General features: G+C 43.5%; 1 protein-coding gene across 1 annotated transcript; it reads left to right on the forward strand.

Annotated features, from left to right (window-relative positions):
- The first annotated feature begins 279 nt into the window (after nt 1-279).
- On the forward strand, nt 280-1486 carry LOC124991491 (testis-expressed protein 38-like). The gene is made up of 2 exons (XM_047562175.1): nt 280-343; nt 870-1486. The coding sequence occupies exons 1-2, from the start codon at nt 280-282 to the stop codon at nt 1484-1486; spliced, it is 681 nt and encodes a 226-aa protein (XP_047418131.1).
- The last annotated feature ends 11699 nt before the right edge of the window (nt 1487-13185 follow it).

A 13185-nucleotide genomic window follows, 5' to 3' on the forward strand; every position in this document is an offset into this window, starting at 1 on the left:
CTCGAATCAGGGGGCTGTTTGGTGACTTCACTGTAAGAAGTTGGGAATAGACAATTCTGGGTTGGACCAGTATTTCATGCAAGAGAACTATGCTCATGAGATTCCACAAGATGGAGTCCCTCCCTTCCATCAACTCAGAGCCACTCCACAAGCACCAGCCCTGGAATGCACAGTCCTCAGAACCCGGTGATATCATCTTTAGGCAACAATGGGGCTTGGGCCTTCTGAAGACTCCCATTGGTGGACAGATCCTTGGGGCAGTCGATTCCTTGCCGAGCCATGGGCCTGGTAACAAGTGTCAATGGTGTGGATCCTCAAATGGCAAACCTGGGCCTTCCTGGCAGTAAGTATCCCTTCAGTCCTTTGAGTGCATGGACAAACGTTCAGGGAAGATGCTTTGTACTGAGGGGTTGGTGGCTGCCTGCATGGAGTGCTAACTAGTTAGGAGACAGACTCCTCCAAGAAACTAAGGACTTTTAGAAGGCAGAAAGCATGTTCTGCCCAACCAGAAAAGATATATCGGTGCCCTTGTCAAGTGGTTCCTTGAGGGTCTTGCTCTTAAGTTCAGTTTAAGCAGTCTGAGGGATTGGATGGGTCCTGCACTGGGAGGCAGAAGGTCTGACTGAGTCTCAGCAGGCCATGTTCCCTCTAGACCTAGTATCCCTTATCTCTAAAAGGCTAACATGGACTCTTAGGCTCCCTGCAGACCTAGCTTTAACTGAATAATAAAATGATGAGGTAGGTATGTTAGGACGGAGGTAGGGAATGGATGGATGAATGAGCCACATCAAGGAGAGGAATGAGAAACAGTTCAGGTGCCAGTCAGAGCCGGCAGTCAGCTGCCTCTTTTGTTTGTCTTACTGCCTCAGCCTGGGTCTCACTCTACTTTGGACTCATGGGACTGTGTTGTGTAGTAACCGGCGGCTGCATGGTATTCATTCACTGGAGGAAGAAGCTGTGGCGGGAGAGGCTTGCCCAGCAGTGGGTGGAAGTGATGAATGCTTCCACCTTCAATTACAATCCACTCTTGTACTGGATCAATACACAGAGACGCTATGGTATTGACGCAGCTATCAAAATAGGCCCTCCCACAGCTCTTACCAACAGTGAGATGAAAGACCATAATCCAGATTGTCTGTGGGAGTCAGACACCCCTGAATCCAGGGGTTATGGCCTCAGAGGCAGCATCCCCACGGCAGAGACCCCTGATGCTATGCAAGCTGCTTTGGTGGTCTCAGGGCAGCCAGGATCTGACCGGATGCCACAGCGCCAGACCAGATCCCCATTCCCGATTCCCATCTTTCAGGAGATACCCTTTGCCCCACCCCTCCACAAAATGCCTCCGATGCTGGAACACACTGTCTCCTGCCTGTTGGACATCTATCCTCCAAGGAATGTCCACTCCCATTCCCTTCTCACTCTGGGCCCACAAAGAACTGTTTCAATGCCAAGCTTGGGCTTCATATCTGTAGCCTCCTCTTACTGAAGGTAGGAGCTTTATGTACCAAGGGTGTGATTAGAAAATGGAGTTAACCTCACAGCAGTCATGTTCACACAGAGGACCCCCTTGGATGTTACATTATTAAAGATTTTTGGAAAAGTCAGTCTGTTGTGTCTCATTTGCCAGTAGGAGGGCAATGACCTTGTCCCGTTTGATGGTGGCACAAGTCTAAACAATACAATGAGAACTGGAGGTTGGTTTTGAAGGGACACATTCAATCAATACTTGTGGATGAGCTCAGTTCCCTTCATCCAGGATTTAAGCTCAAACGTGTACAAGACCCTAGGCTAGGTTATCAAAGGCAGTGCTGTTCTGCAGGATGGTAAGTTCAACTGCCACAAGAGTGACAGTTGCTGAGGGCACAGAGGGATGGCAGTTCACAATGGCTATGCCACTGGTCAAACAAGTCATCATGATGCCCATGAACCACAGCACAGTATGGGCTGAATGGCTGATAAGATGGATTGAATCTTAAGTGGTGGTCTCTGAATTGCTTCTAATAGTAGAACACTGCAACATGGCTATCATGAGTCTTCTCTTACTGATAAAGAGAAAGGTTCCAAGGGTATATGCCTTTATCTTATATTTTGATGTTGTATTGTTCCTGAGCCACTTCTCTGATTTGCATCTGCCTGACATTAGAGTTCCTGCTCTTTCCACCATACCCCATGGTATCATTTCCCTAATCCTGCCTTGTTCAAACATATGTGGTGGATGCTTTCATGTGTGCAGAGAGTCAACTTCTTGGTCTATTGATTTGCTTATAGAAAGTGCTGGGGATTCCCTCCTAGATTCATACACAGGAATACATCCATAGCGTACAGAGATCCATAGCTTGCCCAAAAGTCAAGAGTCCCCTGTCCCTGAGATGCAAGGGAACATCTTGAATACTTTCTGGAAATGGTCCTAAAAGGAGAGACAAAAAAGATCATGAACCATTTGGCTGCAGTTTAAAGAAGAGAATGCCTGGATCATGCAGGAATCTTTCACACATTGACTGTGGAAATGAACAACCCACTCACCATAGATGCTCTAAACATTAAATGTAGATTTCCCTGAGAGGAATTGCCAGTTTTTGCTTATCTTCTGGTGGTGGTGCTGTACGTGCACGTACATGTGTGCCTGTGTGTGAAGGAAAAAGAGGGGGGTGGAGGTTGGCTCTTACTAATCATAGGTAGTTATAGGTAATTTATTTTTATTTTTTCCTGTGTGGGCTGAAGGGATTAGCTCCAGCAACTGAAAAGGTAGCCCTAGCCCTATCTATGTGACCCCTCTCTCGCAATGGCTTTTAAACATTTCTCTTTTATTTTTGAAGGCAAGTGGAACCTTTTTTGCCCCTTCTGTAAGTATGATCTTCTATTGTAACTCAAAATATAAAACAGGACTAAGTGGATGTTCCTTTATAGTAATGAGGCAGAGGTTCACTTATTCCTCAGCTTGTTGCTTCTTATCCTTGGTACTTTCAAGCATGCAGATGCCTAAAATCTGAGATTTCACTAAAAGATTGCTTTCTGCCCACCATCTGTTAGCTCGTTCTTTCAAAGGAAGATGGAATCCATAAATGGACAGATTAATGCAGATTTTTTTCTCTCTTATGAACCAGCGGAGTGGGGGGAGGCATTTTCTAAATTTATTTCATTACTTTAACAGTATCATGTTTGTATTTGTGCCCTCTCCATGGTACTATTATATCGCTGAGGAAAGAAAGAGAGGCTGCATCTTACATGGTATCCTCACTGCTTACTATGTGGACTAATGAGGCACTTAGTGAATGAATGAAGCTAACAAGAAACATCAAAGGAGAAACCGGATGATATACTGATTAAGAATGCAAGATTTGCAGTCATAGTGTCTCTGCTTGAATTCTGCCTTAACCAATTATTTGATGGTCAGACTTAGGAAGTTTCCCCATCAGTTAAATGGGAATTGCACATGAATACATATGTTCACAGGATAGTCTTTAGAATTATGCCATGACACCTAAGAAGTGTCCTTTAGAAGAAGTACTCAATAAACGTTAGATGAGTTTTTTGGTAAGTAATAAAACATAGAAGAGTTATTATTTGAAACAGTCCCACAATCACCCCAACATATACATTTTACCTTCAATGCCGGAAATTCTCGGTAGGGAGATAGTCCATAATTGGGGCGCTTTTGCAAGTTGACCTCCAAGAAACTGAAACTTTGGACAGCGCTGATGGCTTTATGTGAAACTCTGTATTTCATCTGTAAAACCATGTATGCTTTAGTATAATCAAATCTAACCCCCAATTATACTAGTATCAAAGGACTTCTGGGGTATTCAGTCATGTATTAATATAAGAGAAATAGAGGAAAATTATGTAGCATAGTGTCTGTGCAGTTAAAGGTTTGGATTGAGATGTCTGTAGACAAGTGAAGGTGAATCAAGATTATATTAAGTTAATTTTTATAACAGATGTTCCTCAGTGGAGCGCTTTATGCAGTTTGACCATTCGTAATGAGAAAACCTGAAATGCTGAAAAATCTGCCATTTCTTGAGTGCCAATATCACGTAAGAGGAACATTCCACATGCACCCTCATGTGATGGGTCACAGTCAAAAAGAAGGTGTGCACGGTGTGGTGGAACATGCCTGTAATCCCAGCAGCTCAGGTGGCTGAGGCAGGAGAATTGGGAGTTTAAGGCCAGCCAATTGAGTGAGGCCCTAAGCAACTTAGCAAAACCCTGTCTCTAAATATAATATAAAAAGGTAAAAGGAGCTGGGGATGTGACCCAGTAGTTAAGTGCCCCTGGGTTCTATCCCCAGTACCAGAAAAAGGAAGGTGTTATACAAATATTGCATAAGAATTCATCAGAGGCTGGGGATGGAACTCAGTGGCAGAGTGCTTGCTTAGCATGTGTAATGCCCTAGGCTCAAGACTCCCAACTGCAGAAAACACAGAAATAAAGGAAGGAAAGAATGCACCCTTTCCTAAAGAGCAAACTAGGTGTATATGAAACGTAAAAGTTTCATGTTGCAAATTGACTTCCCATACCCGAGGTAACTCATTGTATGTATGCAAATATTTGGAAATCTCAATCACTTCTAGTCCCAAACATCCTGCATAAGGGGTACACAACCTAGAGTACAAGATAGCATTATACATTATTCAGATGGAAAGAGTTGAAGCAGTCATGTTACAACAGCATAAAGAGCTGGATATGAAAGACCTTTAAACATCCTGGGGCTTGTGCAATAATCCTGGTCTGGGATGACATGCTACCAAGTAAGCTGGTGCTAAAAGTCTGGTTCCATAAGATTATGTAGCACCAAATGTTAGGATAAAGCCTCCCACTGTAGTACTTTTTCCCAATCAAAATAAAACAAGGGAGGCTACATTGATTTTCCAAACTGAATAATACCTACTGGAGAAGAGGTCAGAGCCAACACAGTCTAGTACCTTTGTTATGTCCATAATGGAGGTAACACATCTGCCAATATTAACTATTTAGGTCCCTACCAATCCAATATCAAATGCTCTTCTAATCCAGTTATCGTACCATTCTATGTTAATGGTTATCAGAAGGTCTAAAATGTATTTTTAAGTAAATTTTACACAGAAATGAAGAGTATCAATTATATCTCAGTTATAGCCAAATGTATAAATTGTACACCTAAATTTGTTTCATCAGGTCCAGGGTCAGAGCTACATTAGGGATCAAATGGACTGCCCACCCAGGTGTGATTGCTCTGCAGACCTGATTTGGTAGCACATCCTTCTGCAGAAGTACTTTGCTTTTACATTTCTGGGCTCCTTCTGAGTACAAGTCTGATTCCTCATGACACCTGGCATGCCAACCATCCTCAGATCTGAGAAGTTGGGTGTTGTAAGTCATATCATTCTTTTTCTGATGACTGTCAATACAAAAGCACAGTTCATAAACTTTGGTGAGCTGAATGTGGGTGTGCTGAACAGAAGTGAGCAACAGGGAACAGGCACAGCTCCCCTTCCTCATATTCTGTGTGGTCACAACCTGGCTCGGGCCCAGGTAGCCTGCAGGAATCTGAGGTCCACTGGCAAACCTCTGGATCAATGGTAACCACTGCAACAGCAGCCGCCTAATCCGTCCTTTGCCTTCTTCACAGGTCATGAATACAAAAATAGAAATTCATCTCAGTGTAAAGGAGAACACACCTGGAGCACACGGTGAGAGACTAAGTCATTTCCAGGACTCACCTGCAGCCTGCAGGAAGCACGCTGAGTGAGAGGGGGAGGTCACGGTGTGTTTGAGCAGAGTAACACCATCGACTCTTAAAAGGATCATTCTGGCTACTGATAAAAATGGGAATAACTGAAGAGTGACAAGGGGCCAAGACAGGACCACTGGTACAACCTACTGGAATGCTGAGCTAACCTTGATTAAGAAATGGCTTTCAATCTGAGCTGGTCATAAATGAAGCAAGCTGCCTCAGCTGGTGGTAAGCACGTCCCTGGGTCAATGAAACCATGGGGGATGGGTTACTGAGTAGGGAAGTTGTGCAGTCAGTACTCAGGCTTAAGAAAAGAGTTGGATGTGACAACTCTCCAAGTCTCTTCCAACTGGAGATAATGTGGTTGAGGGAAATCAGCTGAAGGGACTATTTTCACAGAGTAGGGATAGCTGAGCACCTGGGACCATAAGGAGTTCTTCAGTGGTGGAAATGTGGGAGTGGCACTACTGAGTGAACGAACAGCTTGAGCCAAGCTGTTCATTCCAGAGGTGAATGAACAGGGTCTTTGGGGAATCTAGCATACCAAGATGGAAAAGGTATCTGAAGGACAAGGAGGAGATGAAGGTAGGAAGAGACACAGGACCTCGTATGGGAGAGCTCCCACAGGGCCTGGTGATACTGAGAAAACACTTTGCCAGCCCTTGTTGAGGAGGCACAAGAGAGACTGTAGGAATCAAAGAAGGTGGTTTTGACTGCTTGGTTCCCCTGAACAGTTTCTTTTTTGTCCCTGACATCCTGGTTACCAACTTTAGAGGGCACGCATGCCCAATATTCACTGTGCTCACTGCCCAACTTCCCACTGGAAAATATATCCAGAAATGGCTTCCTAACAAGCGACAACATAAACATAAGCCCATGTGTGTGTGAGGTCCCGAATCAGGGGGCTGTTTGGTGACTTCACTGTAAGAAGTTGGGAACAGACAATTCTGGGTTGGACCAGTATTTCATGCAAGAGAACTATGCTCATGAGATGCCACAAGATGGAGTCCCTCCCTTCCATCAACTCAGAGCCACTCCACAAGCACCAGCCCTGGAATGCACAGTCCTCAGAACCCGGTGATATCATCTTTAGGCAACAATGGGGCTTGGGCCTTCTGAAGACTCCCATTGGTGGACAGATCCTTGGGGCAGTTGATTCCTTGCCGAGCCATGGGCCTGGTAACAAGTGTCAATGGTATGGATCCTCAAATGGCAAACCTGGGCCTTCCTGGCAGTAAGTATCCCTTCAGTTCTTTGAGTGCATGGACAAACGTTCAGGGAAGATGCTTTGTACTGAGGGGTTGGTGGCTTCCTGCATGGAGTGCTAACTAGTTAGGAGACAGACTCCTCCAAGAAACTAAGGACTTTTAGAAGGCAGAAAGCATGTTCTGCCCAACCAGAAAAGATATATCGGTGCCCTTGTCAAGTGGTTCCTTGAGGGTCTTGCCCTTAAGTTCAGTTTAAGCAGTCTGAGGGATTGGATGGGTCCTGCACTGGGAGGCAGAAGAAGGCCTGACTGAGTCTCAGCAGGCCATGTTCCCTCTAGACCTAGTATCCCTTATCTCTAAAAGGCTAACATGGACTCTTAGGCTCCCTGCAGACCTAGCTTTAACTGAATAATAAAATGATGAGGTAGGTATGTTAGGAGGGAGGTAGGGAATGGATGGATGAATGAGCCACATCAAGGAGAGGAATGAGAAACAGTTCAGGTGCCAGCCAGAGCCGGCAGTCAGCTGCCTCTTTTGTTTGTCTTACTGCCTCAGCCTGGGTCTCGCTCTACTTTGGTCTCATGGGACTGTGTTGTGTAGTAACCGGCGGCTGCATGGTATTCATTCACTGGAGGAAGGCATGCCCAGCAGTGGGTGGAAGTGATGAATGCTTCCACCTTCATTTACAATCCACTCTTGTACTGGATCAATACGCAGAGACGCTACGGTATCAACGCAGATGTCAAAATAGGCCATCCCACAGCACTTACCCACAGTGAGATGAAAGACCATATTCCGGATTGTCCGTGGGAGTCAGACACCCCTGAATCCAGGGGTTATAGCGTCAGAGGCAGCATCCCCACGGCAGAGACCCCTGATGCTATTCAAGCTGCTTTGGTGGTCTCAGGGAAGCCCGGATCTAACTGGATGCCACAGCGCCAGACCAGATCCCCATTCCCGATTCCCATCTTTCAGGAGATACCCTTGCCCAACCCCTCCACAAAATGCCTCCGATGCTGGAACACACTGTCTCCTGCCCGTTGGACATCTATCCTCCAAGGAATGTCCACTACCATTCCCTTCCCACTCTGGCCCCACCAAGGAGTGTTTCAATGCCAAGCTTGGGCTTCATATCTGTAGCCTCCTCTCACTGAAGGTGGGAGTTTTATGTACCAAGGGTGTGATTAGAAATTGGAACTAACCTCACGGCAGTCATGTTCACACAGAGGACCCCCTTGGATGTTACGTTATTAAAGATTTTTGGAAAAGTCATTCTGTTGTGTCTCATTTGCCAGTAGGAGGGCAATGACCTTGTCCCGTTTGATGGTGGCACAAGTCTAAACAATACAATGAGATCTGGAGGCTGGCTTTGAAGGGACACATTTAATCAATACTTGTGGATTAGCTCAGTTCCCTTCAACCAGGATTTAAGCTCAAACGTGTACAAGACCTTTGACTAGGTTCCCAAAGGAGGTGCTGTTCTGCAGGATGGTAAGTTCAACTGCCACAAGAATGACAGTTGCTGAGGGCACACAGAGATGGCAGTCAACAATGGCTATGCCACTGGTTAAACAAGTCATCATGAGGCCCATGATCCACACCGCACTATGGGCTGAATGCCTGATATCTAAGATGGATTGACTCTTAGGTGGCAGTCTCTGAATTGTTTCTAATACTAGAACACTGCAACATGGCTATCATGAGTCTTCTCTTACTGATGAAGAGAAAGATTCCAAGGGCACATGCCATTATCTTATATTTTGATGTTGTGTTGTTCCTGAGCCACTTCTGTGATTTGCATCTGCCTGACTTTAGAGTTCCTGCTCTTTCCACCATACCCCATGGTATCATTTCCCTAATCCTGCCTTGTTCAAACATATGTGGTGGATGCTTTCATGTGTGCAGAGAGTCATCTGCTTGGTCTATAGATTTGCTTAGAGGAAGTGCTGGGGATTCTGTCCTAGATTTATACACAGGAATACATCCATAGCGTACAGAGATCCATGGCTTGCCCAAAAGTCGAGTCCCCTGTCCCTGAGATGCATGGGAACATCTGGAATATTTTCTGGAAATGGTCCTAAAAGGAGAGACAAATAAGATTATGAACCATTTGGCTGCAGTTTAAAGAAGAGAATGCCTGGATCATGCAGGAATCTTTCACACATTGACTGTGGAAATGAGCAACCCACTCACCATAGATGCTCTAAACATTAAATGTAGATTTCCCTGTGAGAAATTGCCAGTTTTTGCTTATTTTCTGGTGGTGGTATTGTACGAATGTGTGTGCCTGTGTGTGAAAGAATGGGGGGGGGGAGGTTGGCTCTTACTAAGCATAGGTAATTTATTTTTATTTTTTCCTGTGTGGGCTGAAGGGATTAGCTCCAGAAACTGAAAAGATAGCCCTAGCCCTATCTATGTGGCCCCTCTCTTGCAATGGTTTTTAAACATTTCTCTTTCATTTTTGAAGGTAGGGGAACCTTTTTTGCCCCTTCTGTAAGTATGATCTTCTATTGTAACTCTAAATATAAAACAGGACTAAGTGGATGTTCCTTTATAGAAATGAGGCAGAGGTTCATTCATTCCTCAGCTTGTTGCTTCTTATCCTTGGTGCATTCAACCATGCAGATGCCTAAAATCTGAGATTTCACTAAAAAACTGCTTTCTGCCCACCATCTGTTAGCTCTTTCTTTCACAGGAAGATGGAATCCATAAATGGACAGATCAATGCAGATTTTTTTTTTTCTCTTATGAACCAGGGGAGTGAGGGAGGCTTTTTCTAAATTTATTTTACTATTTTCACAGTATCATGTTTGTTTTTGTGCCCTCTCCATGGTACTATCATATTGCTGAGGAAAGAAAGAGAGGCTGCATCTTACATGGTATCCTCACTGCTTACTATGTGGTCTAATGAGGCACTTAGTGAATGAATGAAGCTAACAAGAAACATCAATGGAGAAACTGGATGGTGTACTGATTAAGAATGCAAGATTTGCAGTCATAGTGTCTCTGCTTGAATTCTGCCTTAACCAATTATTTGATGGTCAGACTTAGGAAGTTTCCACATCAGTAAAATGGGAATTGCACATGAATACTTATGTTCACAGAATAGTCTTCAGGATTATGCCATGATACGTAAGAAGTGTCCTTTAGAAGAAGTACTCAATAAATGTTAGATGAATTTTTTGCTAAGAAAAAAACATAGAAGAGTTATTACTTGAAACAGTCCCACAATCACCCCAACGTGTACATTTTTCCTTCAATACCGGAAATTCTCGGTAGGGAGATAGTCCATAATTGGGGCGCTTTTGCAAGTTGACCTCCAAGAAACTGAAACTTTGGACAGCGCTGATGGCTTTATGCGAAACTCTGTATTTCATCTGTAAAACCATGTATGCTTAAGTATAATCAAATCTAACCCCCAATTATACTAGTATCAAAGGACTTCTGGGGCATTCAGTCATGTATTAATATAAGAGAAATAGAGGAAAATTATGTAGCATAGTGTCTGTGCAGTTAAAGGTTTGGATTGAGATGTCTGTAGACAAGTGAAGGTGAATCAAGATTATATTAAGTTAATTTTTATAACAGATGTTCCTCAGTGGAGCGCTTTATGCAGTTTGACCATTCGTAATGAGAAAACCTGAAATGCTGAAAAATCTGCCATTTCTTGAGTGCCAATATCACGGGTAAGAGGAACATTCCACATGCACCCTCATGTGATGGGTCACAGTCAAAAAGAAGGTGTGCACGGTGTGGTGGAACATGCCTGTAATCCCAGCAGTTCAGTGGCCGAGGCAGGAGAATTGGGAGTTTAAGGCCAGTCAATTGAGTGAGGCCCTAAGCAACTTAGCAAAACCCTGTCTCTAAATATAATATAAAAAGGTAAAAGGAGCTGGGGATGTGACCCAGTAGTTAAGTGCCCCTGGGTTCTATCCCCAGTACCAGAAAAAGGAAGGTGTTATACAAATATTGCATAAGAATTCATCAGAGGCTGGGGATGGAACTCAGTGGCAGAGTGCTTGCTTAGCATGTGTAAGGTCCTCAGTTCAAGACTCCAACTGCAGAAAACACAGAAATAAAGGAAGGAAAGAATGCATCCTTTCCTAAAGAGCAAGCTATGTGTATGTGAAACATAAAAGTTTCATGTTGCAAATTGACTTTCCATCCCCGAGTTATCTCATTGTATATATGCAAATATTCAGAAATCTGAACCACTTCTAGTCCCAAACATCTTGCATAAGGGGTACACAACCTAGAGTACAATATAGCATTGTACATTATTCAGATGGAAAGTGTTGAAGCAGTCATGTTACAACAGCATAAAGAGCTGGATATGAAAGACCTTTAAACATCCTGAGACTTGTGCAATAATCCTGGTCTGGGACGACATGCTACCAAGTACGCTGGTGCTAAAAGTCTGGTTCCATAAGATTATGTAGCACCAAATGTTAGGATAAAGCCTCCCACTGTAGTACTTTTTCCCAATCAAAATAAAACAAGGGAGGCTACATTGATTTTCCAAACTGAATAATACCTACTGGAGAAGGGGTCAAAGCCAACACAGTCTAGTACCTTTGTTATGTCCATAATGGAGGTAACACATCTGCCAATATTAACTAATTAGGTCCCTACCAGTCCAATATCAAATGCTCTTCTAATCCAATGATCCACCATTCTGTGTTAATGGTTATCAGAAAGTCTAAAATGTATTTTTAAGTAAATTTTACACAGAAATGAAGAGTCTCAATTATATCTCAGTTATAGCCAAATGTATAAATTGTACACCTAAATTTGTTTCATCAGGTCCAGGGTCAGAGCTACATTAGGGATCAAATGGACTGCCCACCCAGGTGTGATTGCTCTGCAGATCTGATTTGGTAGCACACCCCTCTGCAAAAGTACTTTGCTTTTACATTTCTGGGCTCCTTCTGAGCACAAGTCTGATTCCTCATGACACCTGGCATGTCAACCATCCTCAGATCTGAGAAGTTGGGTGTTGTAAGTCATATCATTCTTTTTCTGATGACTGTCAATACAAAAGCACAGCTCGTAAACTTTGGTGAGCTGAATGTGGGTGTGCTGAACAGAAGTGAGCAACAGGGAACAGGCACAGCTCCCCTTCCTCATATTCTGTGTGGTCACACCCTGGCTTGAGCCCAGGCAGCCTGCAGGAATACTGGCAAACCTCTGGATCAATGGCAACCACTGCAACAGCAGCCGCCTATTCCTTCCCTTGCCTTCTTCACAGGTCATGAAAAGAAAAATAGAAATTCATCAGTCAGTGTAAAGGAGAGCACACCTGGAGCACACAGTGAGAGACTAAGTCATTTCCAGGACTCACCTGCAGCCTGCAGGAAGCACGCTGAGTGAGAGGGGGAGGTCACGGTGTGTTTGAGCAGAGTAACACCATCGACTCTTAAAAGGATCATTCTGGCTACTGATAAAAATGGGAGTAACTGAAGAGTGACAAGGGGCCAAGACAGGACCACTGGTACTGTACGGACAATAATTCTACATAAAAACGTTAGGTCAAGTTGTAGCCTATAGAGTGGGAAGAAATGGGCTACATTTTCTAATTCTCTAGAACACCTCATGATAGCTGTCATGAAATATGGCTAGCCCAAGGCGGATTTAGTAGTAAGTTGGGAATAGAGTGCCCAGCTGAATTGGGCAATAAAGCACGCACACACCACCTGTCACCCTCTTCAAGCACCCAAGATTGTTTCACATAACTAATATAATAATTTCCTAAATTCAAGAAGAGACAAGTCGTAATAAGGTAAACATACTGGAAAGTGTGTTTGGAATATCAAGATATAGCTTAACAAAACAAAGCATCCGGCTTACACCGGGAAGATTTCACCTCCATGAATATCTTGAACCAGTCCTAACCAAAAATTAATCCACTTAACTATGAAAATCTATTAAACAAAACATTTACCTTATTAAAGTATAGGAGATATAAATTAGCTTTTGGAGTTATAGAGATAGTACCCTAAGGGAAAGCGGAAAGATTTAACTAATAGTAATATAAAGCAAGGATGAACCCCTTTACCTTTTTTATAATGAATCAACTAGAAAAAACTTAGAAAAAATAATTTAAGTAAAGTACCCCAAAACCAAATGAGCTACTAATGAGCAATTGAAAGAATAAACCTGTCTATGTAGCAAAATAGTGGGAAGACTTGTTAGTAGAGGTGAAAAGCCTAACGAGCTTGGTGATAGCTGGTTGTCCAGATTAGAATTTTAGTTCAACCTTAAATT

The sequence above is a fragment of the Sciurus carolinensis genome, chromosome 8, assembly GCF_902686445.1.
Source record: "Sciurus carolinensis chromosome 8, mSciCar1.2, whole genome shotgun sequence".
NCBI classification, from domain to species: Eukaryota; Metazoa; Chordata; class Mammalia; order Rodentia; family Sciuridae; genus Sciurus; species Sciurus carolinensis.